The sequence below is a fragment of the Panthera onca genome, chromosome F2 (assembly GCF_046562875.1).
Source record: "Panthera onca isolate mPanOnc1 chromosome F2, mPanOnc1 haplotype 2, whole genome shotgun sequence".
In the NCBI taxonomy this organism is placed as follows: domain Eukaryota; kingdom Metazoa; phylum Chordata; class Mammalia; order Carnivora; family Felidae; genus Panthera; species Panthera onca.
In genome coordinates, this window is record NC_138356.1 from 79,850,498 (window position 1) to 79,877,087 (window position 26,590).

Below are 26,590 nucleotides of genomic sequence, written 5' to 3' on the forward strand. Positions count from 1 at the left end.
TGGAGGTTCCTCAAAAAGTTAAAAGCAGAACTACCATATGATCCAGCAACTGTACTACTAGGTATTTAACCAAATGATACAAAAATATTGATTCAAAGGGTTACATGCACCCTGATGTTTTAGCAGCATTATCAACAATAGTTAAACTATGGAAAGAGCCCAACTGTCCACCAACTGTTGAATGGATAAAGAAGATGTGTTGTGTGTGTGTGTGTGTACACACACACACACAATGGAATATTAGCCATCAAAAAGAATTAAATCTTGCCATTTGCAATGACATAGATGGAGCTAGACTGTATTATGCCAAGTAAAGTAAGTCAGAGAAAGACAAATACCATACGATTTTACTCATGTACAGTTTAACAGAAGAACATACAGGAAGGGGAAAAGAGAGAGAGAGAGAGAGAGAGAGAGAGAGAGAGAGAGAGAGAGAGAACCAAATCATGAGAGACTCTTAACAACAGAAAACAAACTGAGGGTTGATGGAGGGAGGTGGGTGAGCAATGGGCTACGTGGGTGATGGGTATTAAGGAGAGCACTTGTGATAAGCACTGGGTGTTGTACGTAAGTGATGAATCACTGAGCTCTACTCCTGAAACCAATATTGTACTGTATGGTAATAACTAGAATTTAAATAAAAATTTGAGAAGAAAATCAATAAAAACATGAAGGATCATTATATAATGATAAAGCATTCATATACCAAGAACACATAATAATTCTTAACCTAAATACACCTAGCTACAGAAGCTTCAAAATACAGAAAAAAAGAGAAGCGAAAGAAGAAATGGACAAAATCGCCAAGTTGAAGATGTCACCCCACTCTCAGCAAGGCACGGCAAATCAGACATGAAATCAGCAAGGACACAGAACAAACAACCCCACAGACCACCTGGATCTGATGGACACTAAGAGAACACTCCACCCAACAGCAGCACAGCACATGTACTTCTCAAGCGTTCAGCAACATTTACCAGAATACTGACCATATTTTAAGCCATGAAAAAAAAATCCCCACGAATACTACATTCATGAAAACACTATACACAGGTATTTATAGCAGCTCTATTCACAATCACAAACAGCTGGGGACAATACCCAGAAATGGGCCCACAAATATAGGGCCAACTAATCTTTGAAAAAGCAGGAAAGAGAGTCCAATGAAAAAAGTCTCTTTAGCAAATGGTGCTGGGAGAACTGGACAACAACATGCAGAAGAAGGCAACTGGACCACTTTCTTACACCAGACACAAAAATAAATTCCAGATGGATGAAAGACCTAAATGCGAGACAGGAAACCATCAAAATCCTACAGGAGAAAACAGGCAGCAACCTCTTTGACCTCGGCTGCAGCAACTTCTTACTCGACATGTCTCCAGAGGCAAGGGAAACAAAAACAAAAATGAACTATTGGGACCTCATCAAGATAAAAAGCTTCTGCACAGCAAAAGAAACAATCAGCAAAACTAAAGGCAACCCTTCAGGATGGGAGAAGGTATGTGTAAATGACATATCGATAAAGGGAAATCTATAAAGAATTTATCCAACTCAACACCAAAGAAAACCCAATAATCCAGTGAAGAAGTGGGCAAAAGTCACGAATAGATACTTTTCCAAAGAAGACATCCAGAGGGCTAACAGGCACATGAAAAGATGCTCAACATCACTCATCATCAGGGAAATACAAATCAAAACCACAGAGATACCACCTTGCACCGGTCAGGATGTCTAAAATTAACAACTCAGGAAACAACAGATGCTAGTGAGGATGTAGAGAAAGGGGAGCCCTATTGCATTCTTGGTGGGAATGCAAACTGGTGCAGCCACTCTGGAAAAGAGTGTGGAGTTTCCCCAAGAAATTAAAAATAGAACTTCCTTATGACCCAGCAATTGCTCCTAGGAATCTATCCAAAGGATACAAAAATGCTGATTTGAAGGGGCACATGTATCCAATGTTTAGAGCAGTGCTGTCAATAATAGCCACATTATGGATAGAGCCTGAATGTCCACCAGCTGATGAATGGATTAAGAAGATGTGGTTTACATATACAATGGAATACTATTCAGTGATGAAATAGAATGAAATCTTGCCATTTACAACAATGTGGATGGAACTGGAGCTTATTATGCTAAGCTAAATAAGTCAGAGAAAGACAGATATCACATGATTTTACTCATATGTGGAATTTGAGAAACTTAATGGGTGATCCTAGGGGAGAGGAAGGAAAAAAATAAAAACAGAGAAGGAGGCAAACGTTAAGAGGCTCTTGAAAACAGAGAACAAACTGAGGGTGGCTGGAAGGGTGTTGGGTGGGGGGATGGGTTAGATGGGTGATGGGCATTAAGGAGGGCACTTGTTGGGATGAGCACTGGGGGTTATAGATCAATGATGAATCACTGGTTTCTACTCCTGAAGCCAAGACTACAGTGTATGTTAACTAACTTGAAAGAAAAAAAAAAAAAAAAAGCTGGAAACAATCCAAATGTCTTTTAACTGGTACAAGAACTCACAAACTACAGTACATCTATACAACGGAAACCTCCTTGGCAATAATAAAAAAAAAATCCAACTACTGATATATTCAACAACTTGGGACGGATCTCAAAATCAATAGTCAGTGAAAAAACTCACTTTCAAAAGCTTAAATACAGCATGATTCCATTTATATAACATTCTGGGAGAGTCAAACCCAGCGACGGAGAACAGATCTGTGGTCACCTGTTGAGGGGTGGGGCAGGGTAAGATTATAACGGGTAACACAATGAATGAACTTTTGGGGGGTGATAGAACTGTTTTTTACCCTGACTGTGGTGAATATACAAATGTCATTTTGAGTTAGAACTCATAAAACTGTACATCAGAGAAGTCAAGTTTACTGTGTGTCAATTTAAAATGTTTTTAATTGACGCAATGAAAAAATAAACATCACGACGAGTCTGATGAGCTCTAGTGCATAAAACTTGTCGTGAATGAATACCAATTCTGTAGCACAATGTCTGTAACGTCTTAAGCAAACCGTTTCATTTCCCTGAGCCTCAGTTTTCCCAACGGGGACAAGAGTGCCTGCATCATAAAATTATTAAAAGGTTCCAATGGAAAAAGAAGGTGAAAGTAGGAGTAGGAAGAAAACTCCGGCAGAGGATTACATCAACACACGAGCTGGTGATTATTATTAGCTGGGTGGCTGTCAGTGGAGCCGCCAAAGGGAAAGCATACAGGCCTGCCAACCAAGCACTCCCAGCTAATTATTCAATACTGACTCAGCTGAAAGTGAGCCTGAGAAATTCCCACGCCAAGGTCTGAGTCTATCTAAACACCGCAGTGCCTCAACCAGAAAGTAAGTGGGGCGCTCTCTCCCCTCAGCCCCCCAGAGTCTGGTCAGTATCTCTGAGGCCTCCCGGGGTCTAAATGTTAGTGTTCAATCATCCTGAGGAGTGCAGTCAAGTGAGCAAACAAAACCAAAACACACGGGGATAGCCACGCACACCAAATTGGCCAAATCCGTGTGGTCTTTTATCAAAATTCTGTAAGCCTTCTTGTTTTCTCTCATCTGCTTTCTTTCCAGAAAAAAAAAAAAATGAGTGCCCAGCTTGAGAATGGCAGGAAGGATCTCTGTTTCTAACTTTTCAGTTAATAAGTTCTTAAATGATGTTTTAAAAACTTCCCTTTAAGAGAAGCCACTTGGAATGGCTATAATTACAAAGACACACTAACAAATGTCGGCAAGACGTGCAGAAATTGGAACCCTCAGATACTACTGTGGGAATGCAAAATGGTGCACCCACTTTGCAAAACAGTCTGGCAGGTCTCTAAAATGATTAAATATAGAGTTACCATATGATCTGATATTTCCACTCCTAGGTATCCCCAAAGAAATAAAAACATATGTCCACACAAAAACTTGCCCATAAATATTCAAAACAGTATTATTCGTAACAGCCAGAAAATGGAATCAACCCAAATACCCATCAACTAAAGAATGGATCAACAGAACGTGGTATATCCACACGATGGAATATTATTCAGCCATAAAAACAAAGGACAGGATACTTCGCTATGGGTGAACCTTGAAAACCCTATGCTAAGTGGAAGAAGACAGTCACCTACTGCATAATTCCACTGATATAAAATATCAAGAACAGACAATCTAGAGAGATTTGTGGCTGCCAGGAATGAAGGATCGGCGTAACTACTAAAGGGTACAGGGCCTCTTCGGGGAGGGTGGAAAGTTCCAAATTTAGACTGCGCTAAGGGTTGAACAACTCTGTGAACATACTAAACATACTCACTTACGGTCTAAGCGGGTGGACTGTATGGTATGTGAATGACGTTTCGATAAAGCTGTTTAAATAGAAAGCAACCACGTCACAGGCTGAGGGTGCAGGACGCAGCGCGCCCAGGAGCCGCTGGCGCTCGGAGAAACACGCTCGCGGCTCGGTCACAACGCGGCCTCGTCTTCCAACAGACCGGCATAGCACCACAGCAGCTCCGAAGAACCCACCGCTTACTCTCCGTCACATCGCCGAACTTGTACTCAGAACGGACCACGAGTGAGAGACAGGAGCCAGGAGCACACGTGTGACATTGTGCCTCTGGTGACTGACACCAGGTGTGTGTGCTGGGCACCGCAAGATGCTTTGTGACTCACACGATAGCACATAAGCATGACCGGGTCCAATATGGCTTTTCGTTTTCTGGGAATGGTGAGAAGCCAGATTCAAATAGAATTGCCCACAGAAGAATATTTGCAAACACCCGCCTGGAATCACTCCACGTATCAGCATTTGAGACTCACTCTACAAGGATTAAACAAACAAACTAGTAAAACTTTAAAAATGCAAAGTGCAAGAATTCTTTTTTTTTTTTTTTTTTTTTTTTAATTTTTTTTTTTAACGTTTATTTATTTTTGAGACAGAGAGAGACAGAGCATGAACAGGGGAGGGGCAGAGAGAGAGGGAGACACAGAATCGGAAGCAGGCTCCAGGCTCTGAGCTGTCAGCACAGAGCCCGACGCGGGGCTCGAACTCACGGACCGTGAGATCATGACCTGAGCCGAAGTCGGACGCTCAACCGACCAAGCCACCCAGGCGCCCCCAAAGTGCAAGAATTCTAATCATTAGGTTGCAAAGAAACTCTGGCCAACCTTTGCTTTTATAGAATCTACCTTTACCCTTACGTTCAATCCCTAAATCAAACGTGACCCAGGCATTTTAAATTGACATTTGTAAATCACACTTTCCCAATATATTAGTGTCTATTATTTGTTAAATAGAAAACTTTACATCTGTCTTTAGTAAGTATATGGTCTTAAAACGAACATCAACATGTGATATTTAAGGATATCACAACCTAAGATAAAATACAGATCACTTAAAATTATCGATTTTTTTTGTTGTTTATTTATTTATTTATTTTTTTGAGTGAGAGCGCAAACGAGCAGGCAAGGGGCAGAGAGAGAGAGGGAGAGAATCCCAAGCAGGCTCCAAGCAGTCAGCACAGAGCCCAATGCGGGGCTCAAACTCATGAACTGTGAGATCATGACCCAAGCCAAAATTGAGAGTCAGACGCTCAACCAAGCCACCCGAGCCCCCCAAAATTATCAGTTTTAATAGTTTATTACTAAGTATCAGTAAGACACAAAAGGAGTCTCCTCAAGATACACCTGTGAGCAGACACAGAAACTGGGAGGCGGTACACCTGGGGCTCATGGCCAGCAGACCAGGAGCCAGAGAGGGCTAACCGTGTGGGTATCAGTCTAGACGGAATGTCCAGCCGCTCCTGCCTCTGACAGGCTGGGTCCCACCCTCCGGGCCTCTGCAGGCCTACAATACACTAACAGCTGGAAAGACAATGAAAGGGGGGGTCATCATCTCAGGGAACGTGAGCCAGCAGGTGGGGGAGGGGAGGAAGCTCCCTCCAACCTGACGCGCCCACCGACCGAACCGCCGTGGCAGCTGGGGGCAGCGGTGCCGTGTGTGGTTCTCCAAGAGGCAAGGCAGCCCTCCTCCCGTCCCCGCAGACAGCCGAGAAGGTGGTGATGGTGGGGCAGAGGCGGGCTCATCACCCTCTCACGTGGGCTCGCTGGCTGGACCACCCTGGCCCCTGCCACAAGGCAAGAGCACGAGTTCCCCACCCTGCGCTGGACCATCCTTCCCAGAAATTAGATGTGTGAGGCAGCAGCTGAGAGTGGCATCCCAACGATACCATCTCCAGTCCAAGTGGGAGCGGGGCCGCAGCGGGCCTCCCCCAGACACGGACCCAGGGCTAAGCACAGGGCACCGTCTCCAGGACTTCTGGGCCTTTCATGGCCTACTATATCTCATGGACATTAAAAACCTTGCTAAAGCCTCTGTGTTGAAAAAATCTGGAAAGTCTGGGGCGCCAGGGTGGCTCGATCAGTTACGCATCCAACTTCGGCTCAGGTCATGGTCTCCCGGTTCATGGGTTCAAGCCCCGCACAGGGTTCTGTGCTGACAGCTCAGAGCCTGGAGCCTGCATCGGGTTCTGTGTCTCCCTCTCTCTCTGCCTCTCCCCTGCTGGTGCACGCTCTTTCTCTCTCTCTCTCTTAAAAGTAAATAAACATTTAAAAAATTTTTAATAAAAACATTTGGAAAGTTCATTAAATATTATAAAGGGGTCTTCACTGGGCACCTCAAGTAATTCTTTTCAGTATTTATTCTCTCCATTTCCCAACTGCAGACCTGAATATCTTATATCCTACTGGGGAGGGCGGGATGTGGGCTGCACAGGATCTGTACATTTTTTGGCAACTTCCTGTGAAAATCTACTTCAAAATAAATTGAAAAAAAAATGGCATGGGTCTGAATCAGACCAACAGAATTTAAAACCTCATTTCATTTTCTGTCATCTCAGAGGAGAGGAGGATTGAGTCTTTTCTTCCTAGGTTTAATTGGTAATAAATACTCCGGTGCAAAAGATGAGGCAGCTCTCTGGTGGCTGCCAGCCACCTGGGGCCAAACCAGGTTAATACCCGCCCCCCAGCAGCCACCAGGGCCACTCCAGTGCCCAGCCGCACCCTGCACTGGGCGCCCCCTTCTGCCCGTCGCTCCCCATCACAGGGACCATGAAGTGCCCTACCCCCACCTCCCCGAAGAGTTCCTGCCATACCCCCCTGAAACCATCCGATGCAAATTCAGCCGTTTGCTTCAAGATTCTCACCCCACACTGCTCACATCCCCATTCTAATATTTAACAATTCCATTGATTTACTGCCTGGTTATTTTTTTTTAAGTAGGCTCCACGCCCAGGGTGAAGCCCAGTACGGGGCTTGAACTCACGACCCCGGGATCAAGACCGGAGCTGAAATCAAGAGCCGGATGCCTAAGGGACCGAGCCACACAGGGGCTCCAGTGACCGCTTGCGTCATTGGCTAGGCGGTACTGATACAGCCGTACGTCCAGCAGTGGGGCAAAGGCGAAGGGACCGTTCAGATACGTTCCGTGAGTGACATCATAAGGACGTCCACAGAGCCCGCTGCACCAAAGCTGTTATGTTTCTGCACGACCCACCCAGCCCTTTGTCCCTAGAATGTGGCACATGACTGGAACACGCAAGGCAGACACACGAGAAAAGTGACAACCACCTCCTTTCAGTGATCTACCTGGTGTCAGGCACTGTATTAGGTACTTTGCACACATTTGTACAATGTCAGCACAACTGGACACTATGTTACCTGTTTCAGGCTAAAGGAATATAAATGATTTACTCAAGATCACAGTGCTGGTAAGCAGTGGAATCAAAATTTGAAGGCAGATACAGGTACGTCTTCTGAATCCTGGTGCTTGTTAAAACGCTACATTCTTGTTAAGCTTGAAACCAACTTAATAAATAAATGTAACAACTTGAAAAAGATCTACCACAATAAAACCCAACAACCCAACGTTAAGATTGCCTTTATTATGGGTCTGTGAGCACATGTTCCCTACAGAGCTGAGCGGTCTTACCCCATGGGGGGAAATGGAATTTTTCTAAACGGCCAGGGGTAAGTGCTGTGATGTGTCAAGTGGTAGGATTTCTCTTAATAACGTAGTAACGATTACACCCTGGCCCTGCGCAGGGGAGAGTGTTTTTCACATAGCTCAGAGTAGCAATGCAGGAGATTGGATCATTTATTCTAACAGACTAGAAAGAAATTGCTCCTCAGGAGAGACGAGGGCTGGGCATTCAGACGGGGGTGGCATGGCCCGATCCGTTTCAGTCTGCTCCCTAACAACATACCAGCCAGCTTGGTGTGAAACGAGTGAATCTCAAAGCAACCGATCTCCTCAATACAAGTCATCTGAGACCCATGCACACCCCTGAGGGAGAAGTGGGGGGAAAGAGCAAAGAGAGCTCTGCCTCCCGTCTACACCGCGCGCTGGGGTCAAGAACACACCTGTGTCCTCCGTGGCATCCTCTGCTTCTCGCATCAGCCAGGTGAGGTGAGCAGGGCCACGCCGAGCACTCCCGTGAGGGGCAGGAAGGCGGACCTGGGGGAGAGCCAGCCGCCTCCAAAGATATGGCAGGGGTGAGGGGCAGAATGCAGACCAGAACCCAGGCCTCTGCGCTCCCAGCTCAGAGGACCGCTGGCAGAAACGGTGCCCAGAAGGCCGGAAAGCACACCACACCTCTTCCACTCGTTAACGTGCGGCTCAGGCAACATCTCCAGAGAGCAAGGCCGACTTCGAAGGGTTTACGGAGTTTAATAGGACGCTGAGCCCGACAGACCTGGGTCACTCCCTAGAATACAGCAGGCCCTGAATAAATAGGATTTCCCATCCCCCTTCACTCCTAAAACACTCTCATTAAACAACTCCCAGTGAGAAAAACTGCATCAGTTATCAATATTCGCGAGAGGAGCAGGTATATGGAACCATCCAAAGGAGCATAATGCCTTCGTATCCATTTATATTTGGGGTTCCAAGTAGATTGTTTATGCCAGCAATAGTTATCTTTTGATGTGTATGTGGCTTTTTTGCACCAAAGTCAGCCCGAATCTCCACACAAGCTCCAACTAACATGTACTGTGGGTCACCCAGCCATCTGTGCTGCAGAGGCCTTGAAGCCGTGACCTGTGGATGCCAGTCTGTCACCAGCAAGCTGTGAGAACCTGGGCAAATCACACACCCTTCTCTGGACCCCATTTATAAAGCAAATGCGTCAAAATGGGCCCGCTATGGGGATGGATGCTTGACTCTAAAATGGCATGATGCTAACAGAAAACTCACCTGTGAGCAAGATAAAAAATAATGAATTCCAGAGGCACTGTCACATCAACCTCAATGAAAAGCAAAACTGGAGTACCCAAATCAAATGCATGGTAATTCTACTATATTCCAGGCCATGTAGTTTACACAGGTCTCTAAGGAAAACAGAGCTTAAGAAAATTTTTTAGAAGCAATGCCTTTTACACAAAAGACACCTGAAAAAATGTAGTATTGCCATCATCTACAGATCTTCCTCCAGTTACAGTGGAGTTACATCCAGATAAACCCATCCTAAGCTGAAATGCATTTCATACACTAACCTACCAAATACCACGGTTTAGCCTCGCCCACCTTAAATGTGCCTAAGAACACTTACATTAGTCTACAGTTGGGCAGAAACATCAAAAATGCCTATTTAATATCTCATATAACTGACTACTGTACTGACCAACAGAATGGCCGTTGCGGATGTAGAATGGCCGTCAGTGTGCCAGTCGTGGACCCTCATACTCACTGGCTGACTGGGGCCACAGCTCCCCACTGCTGCCCAGCCTAATAAGCAAGTATCCACATACCGCTAGCCCAGGAAAAGATCCAAGTTCAAAATCACAAAAACAGTAGAAACTGAATTCAGATCACTTTCACCCTACTAAAGGTTGAAAGATTCTAAATCAGGCCATCATAAGTCAAGAACTGTCTATACTCGTCCAATCACTCCTTAAGTTTCACACGGCCCTACCATGGGCCAAAGGTGCCAAGCCTTGAGGTACCAAGGTTAACCTCCTGCCTCCGCACTGCACAGAGCTCAAAATCTGGCCAAGGAAACAGAAGTCCAGCGTTAGTCCCCCACTCCTCCCAGCAAATGAGTGGTGAAACCTTGCTCATTCTTCAAGAATTTGGACAATGTTCCATTTTCTTTGCCACCTTTCCTTCTCCAGTATAAAATCAAGTGTTCTTGTGGCTCCTGGGAGTCTCAGTCAAACGTTTGACTTTAGCTCAGGTCAAGATCTCACGGTCACTGAGATTGAGCCCTGTGTCAGGCTCTGTGCTGACAGCTCAGCCTGGGGCCTGCTTCAATTCTGTGTCTTAAATTTTAAATTTTATCAACTTTATAATTTTATAGTTAGTAGTCTTTGACCCCACCTGAGGAATCTTTGCACCAAAGTTACAAAGATACTTTATAAACCTTTTCAAAGAAAAAGTAGCAAAGTTTTTTCTTTTAGGTCTAGAACCCATCTCAAATGAATTTTTGTGTATGATGGAATCTATGGGTGAAAGTTCTTCTTTTCCCCACATTCGTATCCAGTTCTTCCAGCACCATTTGTTGAAAAACCTTTTCACTCCACGTGAAGTTGTTTTCATACCTTAAAAATCATTTGATCCTATATAAAAAAGCCTATCTCTAGACTATTATGGTCCATTGATCCCTTTGTCTATAACAATAGCACTGTCTTAGCTAGTCTAACGGCACACTGCCTTAAAATCATCGCCTACACCAACTTTGTGTGTGTGTGTGTGTGTGTGTGTGTGTGTGTGTGTGTGTGTAGATGTGTGTCTAGTCCATTGGCAATAGGCATTTTGAAATAATTTCTGTAACAACTTGTCAATTGCACTCCAAAAAAAATCTGCTTGGATTTTATTTTTTTTCCAAGTAGGCTTCACATCTGGGGTGGAGCCCAACGTGGAGTTTGAATTCATGACCTTGAGACCAAGAACTGAGTTGCTATCAAGAGTCGGACGCTTAGCCGACCAAGCCACCCGGGCACCCAACCTGCTGGGATTTTGACTGGAATTGCACTGAATTCATAATCCAATTTGGGGGAACTGGTATCTTAGCAATAATTGATTCTCTAAATCAACAGGCATGGTATAGCTCTCCAATTATTTAAGTGTTCTCTAATTTCCCTTAGCTGTACTTTGACATTTTCAAGGTAGAGATCATCTTTAAAAAGATTTATCCCTAAGTGTTGAATGTTTTTTACTATAATACAAATATTTTCAAAATTTCATTTGCAAATTAACTGCTACTATACGCCAGTGTATAAAACCATAGTTGATTTCTGAACATAATATGGTATCATCCTGCAATCTTGTTAACTTATTAGTTCTAATAATTTCTTTAGGGTGGTAGATCTCTTAGGATATTTACGTACATGATCATATGTATCATGCAAACACATGTGATTGCTAACTTCTTCATTTCCAATTTTTACAGCTTTAATTCGTTTCTCATCTCATTGCCCGCCCTGATTAGGTAGAAATGGCAGAAAAGTCATGAATACACTGGCAAGAGCAAACATACTTGTCTTGACTGGTCGTGATCTCAGAACAAGTGCTCAGTCTTTCCCAATTAAGTATTATGTTAAGCTACATAATTTTAGGGTTTTGTAGATCATCCAGATCAGACTGCACAAGTTCTCCTCCGAGACTTGTTTATGGACAGTTTCTATCATAAGTGTTCAATTTTGTCAGAGGATTTTTTTCATCAACTGACATCTTATTTTTCTCCTTTATTTTGTTAGTAAATGCACTGATTTTTCAATGGTAAAACAACCTTGTGTTGTTGGATGAAACCTGAATTATTCATATTGCATATCTCTTTTATATTGCTAGGGTGGATTTCTTAGTATTCGGTTCTGAATTTTTAGAATTATGCACATGAGGACATGGATCACAACATTTGCTTTCTCATAATGTTTCTCCCAACTGGCATCAGGGTGAAGATAGTGTCATAAAATGAGAATTGGAAGTATTCCCTCCCTAGTCTACTTGTGGAAGAATTTTTGTAAAAGTGGTATTATTTCTCCTTAAAAGTTTGATATATTTCACAGTGAACCCATCTGAGCGTAAAGTTTGCTTCATGGGGAGTTTTTAATTAAGAATTTAAACTAACTGATATGTGACTATCTCAAGGACTCTATTTCTTCTTGCATCAACTTTAGTAATTTCTGTCTTTCAAAACATTTTTCATTTGTAAAATTTATCAGAATATGATTTATCATAATATACTTTTATTATTTTAATGTGTACAGAATTTATAGTGATTCATTCACAGTAATTTGTATTTTCTCTTTTTAATTCTGATCATCCTGGCTATAGTTTATTAATTTTATTAATCTTTTCCAAGAATCAACTTTTAGTTCCATTTACTTTACATATTATTTTTTCATTTTCCATTTCATTGGTAACTACTCTTCACCCTTTTTTTGAACCATTCATCTTTTCTAATATATGCATTTAGTGTCCTATAAATATCAGTTAGCTGGAATTATTTACTACAAGTATACATGTTTCCTATATTATTACTAATTTTCTGTCTGCTTGTCTATCAACTACTGAGATACAGGTGTTGAAATACCCAACTATAACTGGTATTTTCCGTTTCTCCCCAAGATCCTGGTTTTATTTTGAAGTTATGTTTTAAGTACATTTGCATTTATACTTTTTATGTACTCTTGAGGACTCGACCTTTCTATCAATAAAATTATCCTACCCTTTTCTCCTCAAAGTCTACTTGTTTGATATTAATATACCCACACCAACTTTCTCATGATTGTTTGCATGGCATATCTTCCCCCCCATATTTGTACTTATACACTCTACATAATTGTGAGTTTCTGGTAGAAAACATGTAGTTGTCTCTAGTTTGTTTGTTTGTTTGTTTTACTATAGTCTGACAACTTGCACTTTTACATACAGTCTTTAGTCCATTTACATTTAATACAATTCTTGGTACATTAGACTTAAGTCTACCACATTGCTATTCGACTATAAGATTCTAGTTCTTTACTTGCCACCTCTTCCCCCCTTTTCAGATTAAGCATTTTCTAGTAACTCATTTTCTCTCTTCTGGCTTATTATCCACACTTTAAGTGGTTGCTAAAGGGTTTCCAATATGCATCTTTAACTTACTACATTTTAACTTCAAACGGTATCGTAACAGTAGCATGTAAGAACCGCCATCCTCCTCTCCTCCGTCTCCCTTCCATTTCTTTGTGCTATTTTTGGTTACATATTTTACTTCTCTATATGATATGCACAACAAAATTATATGCTCCTATTTTTTCTTTAAATAGTCAATAGTCTTTTAGAGAAATTAAGAAGCAAGGGGAAGAATCTTTTCTGTTTATTCACTTGCTATTTCTATTTCTAGGATTCAACATTCCTTAATATAGACCCATGTTTCCATTTGATATTATTTCTGCCTGATTAGCTTTTACCAGGCTGATGAAACACAAGGACGGGCTCTACCCATTTACTACCCCACTGAGTGCTTTATCTAAAATATGAAATACTGGTGTTTATTTAAAGAATAAATGAAACATTCAAGGTACTTGTTGAAAGGCTTATAGTCTGGTAAGTACTTTACTGGAAACACAAGGCGCACAGAAGGACCAACCAACTCTATCTAGTCACATTCAGGAAAATTTTACAAAACTGGTGACATAGTAGATCATCAATGGCCAACAAACTTTTCCCAAAAGAGTAGGTGAAAGACAGTTTAAGAAGAGTTTTAGAAATGTATGCAAAGACATGTTGCAGGAAATGGTCTTGATACACCTAGTGCTGCTGACAGAGGCAAAGTGTCTTCTCCTGGATGTGTGGAGGAAGTGGGAACAAACAGAGCTAAAGGCAAAGGTCTGGCTCAAATTTTTAAGTCCCCTGAATATCACGATAGGGACTTTGAATTTTATCTCCCAAGTACTGGGAAAGTCTTTAATCCGTCTGCATTTACAGGATGATGCAGGAGCAAAACTGGAGGCAGGGGGACCACACAGGCAACTACTCCTAAAGTGTCAAGGAGAGGTAACCAAGACGTGCAGTGGAATGCAGAGGGGGTCAGGAGATGTCTCAGAGGTTCAATCCACAGATCTGGGGAGAATCAGACTTAGCAGGAACGGAAAGGGAGGGTTAGGAGATCAATCCCGAGAGCAAGAAAAAGACCACGTCGGCCGACAAGAAAGAATAGAATCAGTGGGTGGGGTAATCGGGAGCCAAAGAGCACTTGAGCTAACCACTGACTTTTCCAAGTGTGTTTGCTCCTTTCCACATGGCAGCATTTTTGTCATCTTAAATTGTCATTTAGAGCTGCAGGGGCCATGACATGGAAGCCAGGTATCAAGAGGGGGGAGAAAACCCAACTCAGTGACAACCTGTGCTGCTTCCAAGAACTATTTATATGAGCAGTGGCAGCAGGCGATGCGAGGATGAGAAAGGAACACAGCAGGTACATCACGGAGCAGCCCTAATGCACAGGAAGGGCCTGAAATACTCTCAGAGCATCTGGCAGCAGCCCTGGTCACAGCCTCCCCAGGGGTAAGTGCTTTGATGCTTTATACAACAAATGCAAAACAGAGGCAAGCCTTGGCAAGAAAGACTATTACTCCACGGACTGAAAAAAGTGACAGATGATGAAATGTGATGCTAAGAAGCCCAAGCTAAGCCATTAATTCTTGCGGAGCCATTCTCCAACGGCTGGGAAGAAAAATGGTCTTTCCTATAAACCAAAACCACACTTATTATTTGGGGCTGTATCACTTTAAAAGGAGTTTTTTATCAACATTAACGTGGGCAGCAACATCCCTCTCTTTCACTCTGTGGAACACGGAACCCACGGGTGGAGGGAAGGGGCTGCTGCCTGTGATGTTCTTTCCCAGTTCAAGGCTACAGAGGTGCTTGTGATCACTGCCACCGTAACTCTATCAAGAATAAACAATACTAGGGGCACTGGGGGCTCAGCTGGTTAAGCATCTGACTCGATTTCAGCTCAGGTCATCATCTCACAGTTCATGGGTTCGAGCCCCGCATTGGGCTCCACGCTGATGGCACGAAGCCAGCTTGGGATTCTCTCTCTCCTCCCCGCTCTCTGCCCTCCCCCACTTGCATTCTCTTTCAAAATAAATAAACTTTAAAAAAAAGAGGAAGAAGTAATCCTGTCCCACTGCATCCTACCCCAACATGCAAGGAACCACTGGACACGAAAATAAATAGGAAGTACTCGGTGGTAATCTGCACCTGCTTCCCACAGGCTGCTGGCCGCTGGAGGAGGAATCTGAGAAGAGCAGCCCCATTGGATGGAATACCACCCACCACTTTCAGAACCAACCACTCCCGGCTCTCTCTCAAAGTTTTCAATGCGATATTGTCATTCTCCTGCCTCAGAGCAGAGTACCTCTAGGACCTCTGGCCACTTCTGGGTTTGACATAGACACGCTATCTGATTTCTTTCCCCCTGGAGGAAGGCTAGGCCTGGAGGAGTAAACTGGAGAGAAAATGTCTGTGCAAGATGGGCGCCCTGGGCAGAAACAGCCCAGGGCTCTAGATGGCCGGGAACTCCACGAACAGGGAGGTGGCTAGATCCTGGACAGCCTGGCTCTGCACGGTGTTTTCCAGGGATGCCGGAAGTGACACAGGAAGAGATGTTAGACTCCAGGAGTCCCCAGGACATGTGGCTACCTGCCGAACCCCTACTAGCAGGAGAGGGAATCAGACTGAAGCCAGGACCAGCCTCACGGCCATGAGTGGGAAATGTGTCCTGTACAATGACGGCCACAAGCAAGCATGTTGCAATGTTGATGTTATTATTCTGCCACGTTACAAGGTGTAAAGCCCGTCCACTACAACTAAAGGAAAAGGCACTTCTTAGAAGGCCTGTTTTTCTGATACAGAAACCTGAGTCCCAGGGAGGCTACGCAACTTGGCACGGTGGTGTGGATTTGACTAGAGGTGGGACCAAGATGAATCCTGAGGTCAGAATTCCAAATGCAGTGCTGTCAGATTCCAGAAGAAGGCAATCATAGGGCAGAGATCCTCTTACCTGGTCGCCGGCAGAGTAGTGACTCGGGTGAAGAACACAGACGGCTCAGCCTCCACGTGCAGCCCCAGGGACAGGTTCCTGTAATACCCTTCAGCGTGGCCCGGGCCTCCAGAGTATTTGAAATTCAGGATAGCTTCCAAGGTCTGAAATGATGTAAACACGGTATGTTAGTAATCGCGAAGTTGATGGGCTTTCTTCCAGAAGGCAGGCTTCACTTAGGTAAGAGGGAAGATAACCCCAACTGGGCAACTCGGAAACTGGGCCCCTGCACCGTCTTTCCTAGGATGCCCTGTGTCTGCACCAACATCCCTCAGCCCAGATGCACAAATGGAAAAAGGCTCCAAAATTATTCTGTGGTTCCTAGAGCATTTCTGAGAGAAAAATGCATTTCAATCAGCATCACTTCAACATACAGACAAGGGTGTTGGGGGAAGGTGGCACTTCTGTCCAGGAGGTAGAGCATAGCTCCCAGGTCAACAGTCAGTAAGGCTGACCAGCTACAAACTCCTGACACTTCCTTGAACCCATCAAGAGATGAGGTCACAGGGCAACCACAGAGCCAGAAGGCCAAGGAGGTACAAGGCCCTTCTGGAAGGTAAAGGGTAGGGATATCTTCTCTACAAGTACAGAGCCAGCCAGCACGCAACTGGCAGGAAGCAATTAGCCCAAAGGTTAATAAATCGCTAAAGGCTGAGTAGGGGCTCTAATAATAGCAAAGACCCCCTTGGGAACCCAGACCAGAAGGTAGTTCCCACCCACTGTAGGCTCCTCACCATGAACCCTCTCGGGGTATACACACAGAGGACTAGGGCAGGGGGCTGCGGTGGGGGAAGCAGAGGTAGCCTCCCTCCAGAGCGCGGGCATGGAGGAAGGGAGTCAGCAGCCACCAAATAAAGGTAAGAAGCCAAGACACCAGCCCCAACCCCACACTCCCCTCCCATCCCCAAGCAGACCCTTCTCTACTCTGAAGCAAAATCCTAAGCTTCTGGAGGAGGGGCAACCAATGCCAAGAGTACAGTGGCAGGGATAAATACCCATTCTAGCGGGGGGAAGGGCAGGAGGTGGTCCCCAGCCAGAATCCCGTACCAATGCTGTCGGAGCTGGAAACCCACTCGTCCACAATGCCCACCATGTACTGGGCAGAGAGGTCGCCACGTGGGCAAGGAGCAGGGATGCCAAGGAGCCCATAACATCAGACCCAGATGCACAGTGCAAGACAAGGACAGCAGGGAGACCCCCACCTGCTCCTGCCACCAGCACCAGTGGGGAAGGAACACGGTATGGAAAGCCCCTAGCCCTGGTGGTGCAGGAAGGGCTGGGGACGGAGGAAGACCACTCTGGGCAAACGCCCTGGCGTCTCAGCAGCCCCTACCCTCTGCCCTGCCCCCCAGCATATGACAACAGCAGAGGAATTTGGGAGTCTGTGGCGTGCCCAAGTAACTATAGCAACAAGAAATCTCAAACCCAGCTCAACTCCTCACTCTTGTGACTCAACCTTCTGCAGTCAAGTCCCAGCATGGGCCCCAGCCAACTACGGCCCAGCCAAAAGCAGCCTGAAGCCTGGTTCTGTACACCCCCGAGAGCAGTTTTTACGGAGTCAAAAGGCTCTAAAGCAACAACAAAGAAAAACAAAGAACATATGAAAGTAACCATTCGTGGCCGACAAAACCAAAGTATGTACTGTATGGTTCTTGACACGGAAAGCTTGCTGATCAAACCGTAAGAAGAAAACAGAAGTAGATCTTCGTGACCGTGGACGAGGCTGTGGTTTCACAGGTAGGACCCCAAAAGCATAAGCAACGAGAGACGAAAGTCACGGGAATCCCAGGGAGGCAGACCCTCAGGATGAAGGGCCGGAACGCCCACCGCTGCAGCTAGGCCACGTAAAGAGGGGTCTGAGAAAGTACCCACAGCCGGCCCTCAGCGGACCACTGAAGACACGTGTGCAAGTCCGAGCTCTCCGCTGGGCCAGAGAGACCAGGGCGGCGCCGGCCATGGCCAACCGGGACCTCAGCGCCATGTGCCCAAGGCGGGGGGGGGGACGCACGCGTCCTCTCCCCTGGTAAGAGCGCCACCAAGCCACGCTTCCGACAGGATGAAGGAGCTGCCTGCCTTCCTCTCTCTGTTCAGGAGTCCTGTTTCAATAAACCCTCCTGGCCAGACACCGTGTTGAGCCTTTAGTTATAGCTTTTGTTGACTTATTTCTTGTCTCCAACGGAGAGGCGACTGCAGCGCAGACTTGGAAAATAAACAACCTGCATGGACAAGTGGTCACAGAAAGGGCATCGGGAGGGGGGACAAGAACTTGGCCGTGAGAAGGCCAGGTGAAAAAAAACTCCAGAAGTGGCCAAGCCGCACGGTACGGGGGAGGGGCGCAGGCCCGCAGGCCAGTTAAGCTCAGTCTGACGCACCGGCTCCACCAGGTCTCGGGCTCTTGCCCACCATTCCCAGCCCGTTTCTCCACTGTGACGCGGGGACAACAACGAATGCCTATCTCAGACTCCAGCGAAGATTCAAGGAGAAAACGAGGTAGCAGAACCAACAGACGCTCATTAAACAAACGCCTTTCTCCCTCTGCAACCCCACCATTGGACACCCTGAGGCAACACGGCTTAAAATGGGAAGAAATGGGAAATGGATTTCAGCACTGTTTCTTTTTCTTTTTTCCACCCCCATTTTGTATCATGGTAAGATATACGTAATAAAATTTACCATTTTAATCACTTTTAAATGTAAGTTCTGTGGCATTAAGTACATTCGCATGGCTGTACAACCATCAGCACCGTCCATCCATATCCAGAACTTCTTCATTTTCCCAAACTAAAACTCTATCGTTAAACACTAAGTCCCTGCTTCCCTCCCCCAGCCCTGGACAACCACCGTTCTCTTTCTGTCTCTGTGAATTTGATGACTCTTGAAACCTCACATAAAAAGATCACAGTTTCTGTCCTGTTGTGACTGTTTATTTTACTCAGGTGAATGTCTTCAAGGGTCATACATGTTGTAGCATGTGTCACAACTTTTCTTTCTTTTAGAGAGCACATGTGAGCAGAAAGAGGAAGGAGGAAAGAATTAGAGGGAGGGGGAAGGGCTGGGGGGGAGGGAGGGACAGAGGGAGGGAGGGAGGGAGGGAGGGAGAGAGACAGAGAGAGAGGGAGGGAGAGAGAGAGAGAGAGAGAGAGAGAGAGAGAGAATGAATCCCAAGCAGGCTCCACATTCAGAGTGGAGCCCAACATGGGACTCAATCCCATGACCTTGGGATCATGACCTGAGATGAAATCAAGAGTAGGACATTGAACCTACTGAGCCATCCAGGCGCCCCAGAACTTTCTTTTGAAAGCTGGATAACATTCCATTGCGTATACAGGCCACATTTTCTTTTATCCATTTGTCTGTTGATGGACACCTGGGTTTCTTCCACCTTTCGGCTATCGTGAGTAGTAACACTGCCATGAACATGGGTGTACAAACACCCGTTCTGAGACAGAGCTTTCAACCCTTTGGGAAATTCATGTATTTCTATATATTGAATTGTTTTAGGACTCAACATACCATTTTCCACAGCTGCCACCAACAGTGCACAAGGGTCCTAAATCCTCCATAGCCTTGTCAACATCTGCTATTTCCTATTTGGTGGATTTGTTGGTTTTATAATAGCCCTCCTAACGGGGGTGAAGTGGTATCTCTTTTTGGTTTCGATTTGCATTTTCCCAACGGCTAGTGATACTGAGCGTCTTTCCATGTGATCACCGGCCACTTATGATTATCTTTGGAGACAGATCTGTTCAAGTCTGTCACGACATTTTAAAAACTCACTTCCTACCCCTCTTTAAGGTGTCCTTCGCACGTATGGGCTTATAGGTTCCTTTCAACTTTTGCCCTACCAGGAATACTTTCCCTGATGTTCTCCACCTGCATAAATGTTCCTCATCCTTCACGGCCCAGATAAAGCCACGCCTTATCCAAGATGACTTCTACACTCCCTCGCTTCAAAAAAGGCTCAACAAAAGACAGAATCTTTTTTAATACCCAAAGATCCTACTTTGGATTCACCACAATCACCGATCTTTTTCCCACAGTATAAAGCGCTGCCCTATCATCTCACAAAGGGATCGCTGGTTTCTTGTGAATGTTTCTCACACTTTTTGAAAAGTGCCTAGTCACCAGCAAGTAGCAAGACCCCCCACATACACACATCCCAATAAGCCTTTCTCTAACGACCTTCTGAATACAACAGATTCCATTCGCTCAGCCTATTCTTTCATTCATCTTTTTTTCCCTCCTGGGTGCTTTCGGTGTCAGGCTCTATGCTCCCAGCAGAATAAGGGTTGACCCCTGATCTCAGAGAACGCAGTACACGGTGAGTGAACAAGTATCTCAATAAATAACTAATAAACGAAGCCAACCCATCAACCAACATCTACATGGCTGTCTTCCCACACTGCAGGCACAGTCAGGGAAACAAACATTCTGAAAAACAGCCTTGAAATGCCCAAACCTGTGAAGTAACACAAGTGTCACATGGTCTTTGTTTTTTTAAGGCAAACTTAAGAGTCACTTTCAGGATGTGATGTAGTAGAAATCGCCTAGGAAGGGAGCAAAAAATACACAGGATAGGTAACAGTATAACAAAGAAGAAAGAGTCTGTGGTTTTGTTTTTCTGGAAGTGGCTGAGTCTTTCCTCTGTTAAGAAGCAAGGAAAAGATGTAATTACAGGGAAAATAATTTATAAAAGTCAAGCAAATTAATTATTTTGTGAAATTATCGTTCCTGTCTTTCTTCCTTCATTTCAAAAAAAAAAAAAAAAAAAGTCTCCTCAGCCCTATAAAATTACAATATTTTAGTCAACAGAAAGTGGGTTGCTAAGGCAAAAGACACAAGATGCTCAAACTTTTTTTCCAATCAAAATGTAATGAGAAGCAATGTGCTATTCTGTCCTGAGACTTCCCCTTCTCAGAACATGGTGCAGTCCTTACTTGGAAAAGGACTATTAGAGAAATCAGTAGTGGGCAAGGAACTAAAGGAAAGAAACTTCTAGGCATACAACTTATTATTTGAGCTAAAATAAAAGGTCTTCCAAAGGCTACCTTTTCTTGAGCACCTACTAGGTACCAAATACTATGATAAGTGATCTATATAGATTGACTCTAACATTCTTAAGAGTCCTACAAAGAAAGTCCTATTTTCAAAAACAAGGTTCACAGCAGTCAGAAGACTGCACCAAGCCACACACCCAGGAAGACAGCACATCCAGGATTTAAACGCAGAGCTACATGGCTGCATAGCCCTCTCTCTTGCCATTTTTGCAAACTATTCAGAAGAGCATCCATCCATCCACGTACTCGTTTGCTGACCGTGAACACATGTCTACTGTGTAAGGGACACTGGGAGAAGACACGAGGCAACCTACAGGGATTCAAGTCTAGTTAAATACACAAGCCCAGAGATATCTTAAGATAAACCATGGCATGTTCTAGACAAATATCCCAGGATATATGGAGATACAGAATACTATTACAGCTGGAAGGCCAGGAGTTGGATAAGAAGGAACAACATCACAGCGAGAGGGGCATAATCAGCCAATTATTAAATTGAAATGGATAAATAGAGAAAACTAAATTAAACTAAAATCTAGTTCTTGAAAACATCATTAAATGTGATATTCCCCTAAGTCAGGCCTATGAAAAAAGGGAAGAAACTTCTTACCAATACCAAAAAGGAAATGAATGTCAGCATAGACCCTACACACATTAAAAGAATAATAAAATAGTGCAAACAACTTAGTGCCAATAGATTCAACTTAAATAAAATAAACACATTACCAAACGGAACCAAGAAAAACTAGAAAACCTAAGGGCCCTATGTTAAATGATGACACTGGATTCACAACTGAAAACAGCTCTCCTAAGAGAAGCCAAGCTCAGAGGATTGCCCCACTGAATTCTATCAACACTTCAGGTTAGAGACAATACCAGTTTTATACAAACACCTTCAGAAAATAGAGGAGATGGCCCCATTCTTTTTAAGAGGCCAGTCTCACCCAAATACTAAAATAAGGGTTTACATGGAAAGAAAAACTACAGACCTATATTCCCTCATAAACTTAGATGTAAAAATCCTAACAAGGATACCATAGTTTTGAATGACACATTGGACCGAATGAACTTAACAGATATATTCAGAAAATTTCATCCGAACACAACAGAATACACATTCTTCTCAAGTGCACATGGAACATTCTCCAGAACAGACCACATCCTGGGTCACAAATCAGCTTCAACAAGTACAGTAAGATCGAGATTATACCATGCTTATTTTCGGACCACAACACCATGTAACTTGAAATCAACCGCAAGGAAAAATTCGGAAAGACCATAAATGCTTGGAGATTAAAGAACATCCTAGTAAAGAACGAATACGTTAACCAAGAAATTAAAGAAGAAATTAAAAAGTACATGGAAGCCAATAAAAATGAAAACACGACAGCCCAAAACCTCTGGGATGCAGCAAAGGTGGTCATAAGAGGGAAGTATATAGCAATCCAGGCCTTCCTAAAGAAGGAAGAAAGGTCTCAAAAACACAACCTAACCTTACGCCTCAAGGAGCCGGAAAAAGAATAGCAAAGCTCAAAACCAGCAGAAGAAGGGAAATAATAAAGATTAGAGCAGAAATCAATGATATCAAAATGAAAAAAAAAAATAGAACAAATCAATGAAACTAGGAGTGGTTCTTTGAATGAGTTAACCGAATTGATAAAGCCCCAGCCAGACTTATCAAAAAGAAAAAGGAAAGGACCCAAATAAACAAACTCACAAATGAAAGAGGAGAGATCACAACCAATACCACAGAAATACAAACAATAATAAGAAAACATTATGAGCAATTAGATGCCAACAAATTGTGCAATCTGGAAGAAATGGACAAATTTCCAGAAACATATAAACTTCCAAAGCTGAAACAAGAAGAAATAGCAAATGTGAACAGACTTATAACTAGTAAAGAAATTGAATGAGTTATCAAAAACCTCCCAACAAACAAGGGCCAGGTGGCTTTCCAGGGGGAATTCTACCAAACATTTAAAGAAGAGTTAACACCTATTCTTTTGAAGCTGTTCCAAAAAAAAAAAAAAAAAAAAAAGACATGGAAGGAAAACTTCCAAACTCATTCTACAAGGCCAGCATTACCTTGATTCCAAAACCAGACAAAGACCCCACTAAAAAGGAGAACTATAAACCAATTTCCCTGATGAACATGGATGCAAAAAACCTCAACGAGATACTAGCAAACCAGATCCTACAATACATTAAAAGAATTACCACGATCAAGTGGGAATTATTCTTGAGATGCAGGACTGGTTCAATACCCACAAATCAATGGGATAAAATAAAGGATATTAAAAAATAAAGGACAAGAACCACATGATTCTCTCAATAGACCCAGGGAAAGCATTTGACAAAATACAGCATCCTTTCTTGATAAAAACCCTCAAGAATACAGGGATAGAAGGAATATACTCAAGATCATAAAATCCATATACAAAAGACCCACTGCTAATCCTCAATGGGGAAAATCTGAGCACTTTCCCGCTAAGGTCAGGAACATGACAGGGATGTCCACTCTCATCAATGTCATTCAACATAGTGTGGGAAGCTCTAGCCTCAGCAATCAGACAATAAAGTGAAATAAAAGGGATCTACACTGGCAAGGAGGCAGTAAAACTTTCACTCTTTGCAGATGACATGATACTCTACATGGAAAACCCAAAAGACTCCACCAAAAAACTACTACAACTGATCCATGAATTCAGCAAAGTCACAGGATATAAAATCCACGTACAGAAATTGGCTACATTTCTATATACCAATAATGAAGCAGCAGAAACAGAAATCAAGGAATTGATCTCATTTACAATTGCATCAAAAGCCATAAAATACCTTGAAATACACCTAACCAAAGAGGTGAAAGATCTATACACTGAAAACTATAGAAAGCTTATGAAAGAAACTGAAGAAGACACAAAGAAATGGAAAAAACACTCCATGCTCATGAATCAGAAGAACAAATATTGTTCAAATGTCGACACTACCCAGAGCAATCTACACATTAACTGCAATTCCTATCAAAATAATACCAACATTCTTCACAGAACTAGAACAAGCAATTTTAAAATTTGTATGGAACCACAAAAGAGCGCAAATAGCTAATGTAATGTTGAAAAAGAAAACCAAAGCTGGAGACATCACAATCCTGGACTTCAAGCTGTATTACAAAGCTGTAACCATCAAGGCAGTATGGTACTAGCACAAAAAGAGACACTCAGATCAATGGAACAGAATAGAGAACCCAGAAATGGACCCATAAATGTATGGCCAACTAATCTTTGACAAAGCAGGAAAGAATAGCCAATGGAATAAAGACAGTCTCCTCAGCAAGTGGTGCTGGGAAAACTGGACAGCAACATGCAGAAGAATGAGCCTGGACCACTTTCTTACACCAGACACAAAAATACCCTCAAAATGGATGAAAGACTAAACATAAGACACAAGCCATCAAAATCCTAGAAGAGAAAATAGGCAACAACGTCCTGGGCCTCGGCTGCAGCAACTTCTTACTTGACATGTTCCCGGAGGCAAGGGAAACAAAAGCAAAAATGAACTACTGGGACCTCATCAAGATAAAAAGCTTCCCCACAGCAAAGGAAACAATCAGCAAAACTAAAAGGCAACTGATGGAATGGGAGAAGGTATTTGCAAATGACATATCAGATAAAGGGTTAGTATCCAAAATCTACAAAGAACTTATCAAACTCAACACCCAAAAAACAAATAATCCAGTGAAGAAATGGACAAAAGACATGAATAGACACTTTTCCAAAGAAGACATCCAGATGGCTAACAGACACATGAAAAAATGCCCAACATCACTCATCATCAGGGAAATACAAATCAAACCACAATGAGTTATCACCTCACAGTGGCCAGAATGGCTAAAATTAACAAGTCAGGGAACAAGAGATGTTGGCGAGGATGAGGAGACACGGGAACCCTTTCACACGGCTGGAGGGAATGGAAACTGGTGCAACCACTCTGAAAAACAGTATGGAGGTTCCTCAAAAAATTGAAAACAGAACTACCCTACAACCCAGAAATTGCACTATTAGGTATTTATCCAAAGAATACAAAAATGCTGACTCAAAGGGGTACACACACCCCAGTGTTTATAGCATAGCCAAAGTATGGAAAGAGCCCAAATGGAGTGATGAATGCATAAAGATGTGGTGTGTGTGTGTGTGTGTGTGTGTGTGTGTGTGTGTGTGTGTGTGAGAGAGATGGAATACTACTTGGCCATCAAAAAGAATGAAATCTTGCCATCGGCAACAACATGAATGGAACTAGAATGCATTATGCTAAGCGAAATAAGTCAGAGAAAGACAAATACAACATGATTTCAGTCATATGTGGAATTTACAAAACAAAACAGATGAACATAGGGGAAGGGAAGCAAAACTAAGATAAAAACAGAGGAAGACAAATCATAAGAGACTCTTAAATACACAGAACAAACTGAGGGTTGCCGGCAGGGTGTTGGGTGGGGGGGATAGGCTCAATGAGTGATGGGCATTAAAAAGAACACTTGTGGGGATGAGCACTGGGGGTTATATGTAAGTGATGAATCACTAAATTCTATTCCTGAAATCATTACACTCCGTATTAACTAACGTGGATTTAAATTTTTAAAAAAGATGTGAAAATCCTACATTCAGTAGCACATAAGATGGAAAATACATCATGACCAAATAAGTTTATCTCAGCAATGCAAGGTTGGTAGTATCAGAAAATTGGTTAATGTCATCACAACATTAAGAGACTATTTTACCAGACAAAAAGGAAAAGCCACATGATCATTTCAATAACATCAGAAAACACAGTTGACAAAATTCAAAACCCACTTATGATTTTGTTTTAAAAATCTCCACAAACTAGGCATAGAAAGGAATGCCCTCAATCTATAAAACACACTCATGAAAAAAAAATTTTTCAGTTTTAAAACCACAGCTCATGGTCAACTAAGTGTTCTGTCACAAATTTGAACCTGGACTCAGGCAAGGACATAGCTGTCATTACTCCAATCAACATTGTTATTGAGACCCTAGTAAGTCCAATAAGGTAAGAAAAAGAAATTAAAGACATACACGTTGGAAAGGACAAAGTAAAACTGTCTGCTCACAGACAGCACAATCATATAAAAACAAAATCCTAAGGAATCTACCAGAACTCTCAGAAATTGCTCGTAGTAATATACAATAGTACCATCACTTCAGAAAACAACTAGTCAAAATTCCTTCCAAACATAAAGACTTAACATACTGTTCAACAACAAAACTCCTACCAGGAAAAATAAAAACACATATCCACACAAAGACATATATGTAAATATCTATGGAAATTCTATTCATAATATTCCCAAACTGGAAACAACCTCAATGTCCAGGAAGAGGCGGGTGACTAGATTAATCATAGTATGTCCATAAAATGAAATACTACTCAGCAACTGAATGGAACA

The 26,590-nt window shown here is 43.2% G+C and overlaps 1 protein-coding gene across 6 annotated transcripts in view; it reads right to left on the bottom strand.

Moving 5' to 3' along the window:
* TRAPPC9 (trafficking protein particle complex subunit 9) overlaps window positions 1-26,590 on the bottom strand; it is a 570,835-nt gene that overhangs the window by 196,881 nt on the left and 347,364 nt on the right. For all 6 annotated transcript variants that reach the window (XM_060611403.3, XM_060611405.3, XM_060611407.3 and 3 more), the window contains one exon: window positions 16,028-16,170. In XM_060611403.3, coding sequence (XP_060467386.1) covers window positions 16,028-16,170 — 143 coding nt within the window. The remainder of the gene's footprint in view (window positions 1-16,027; window positions 16,171-26,590) is intronic.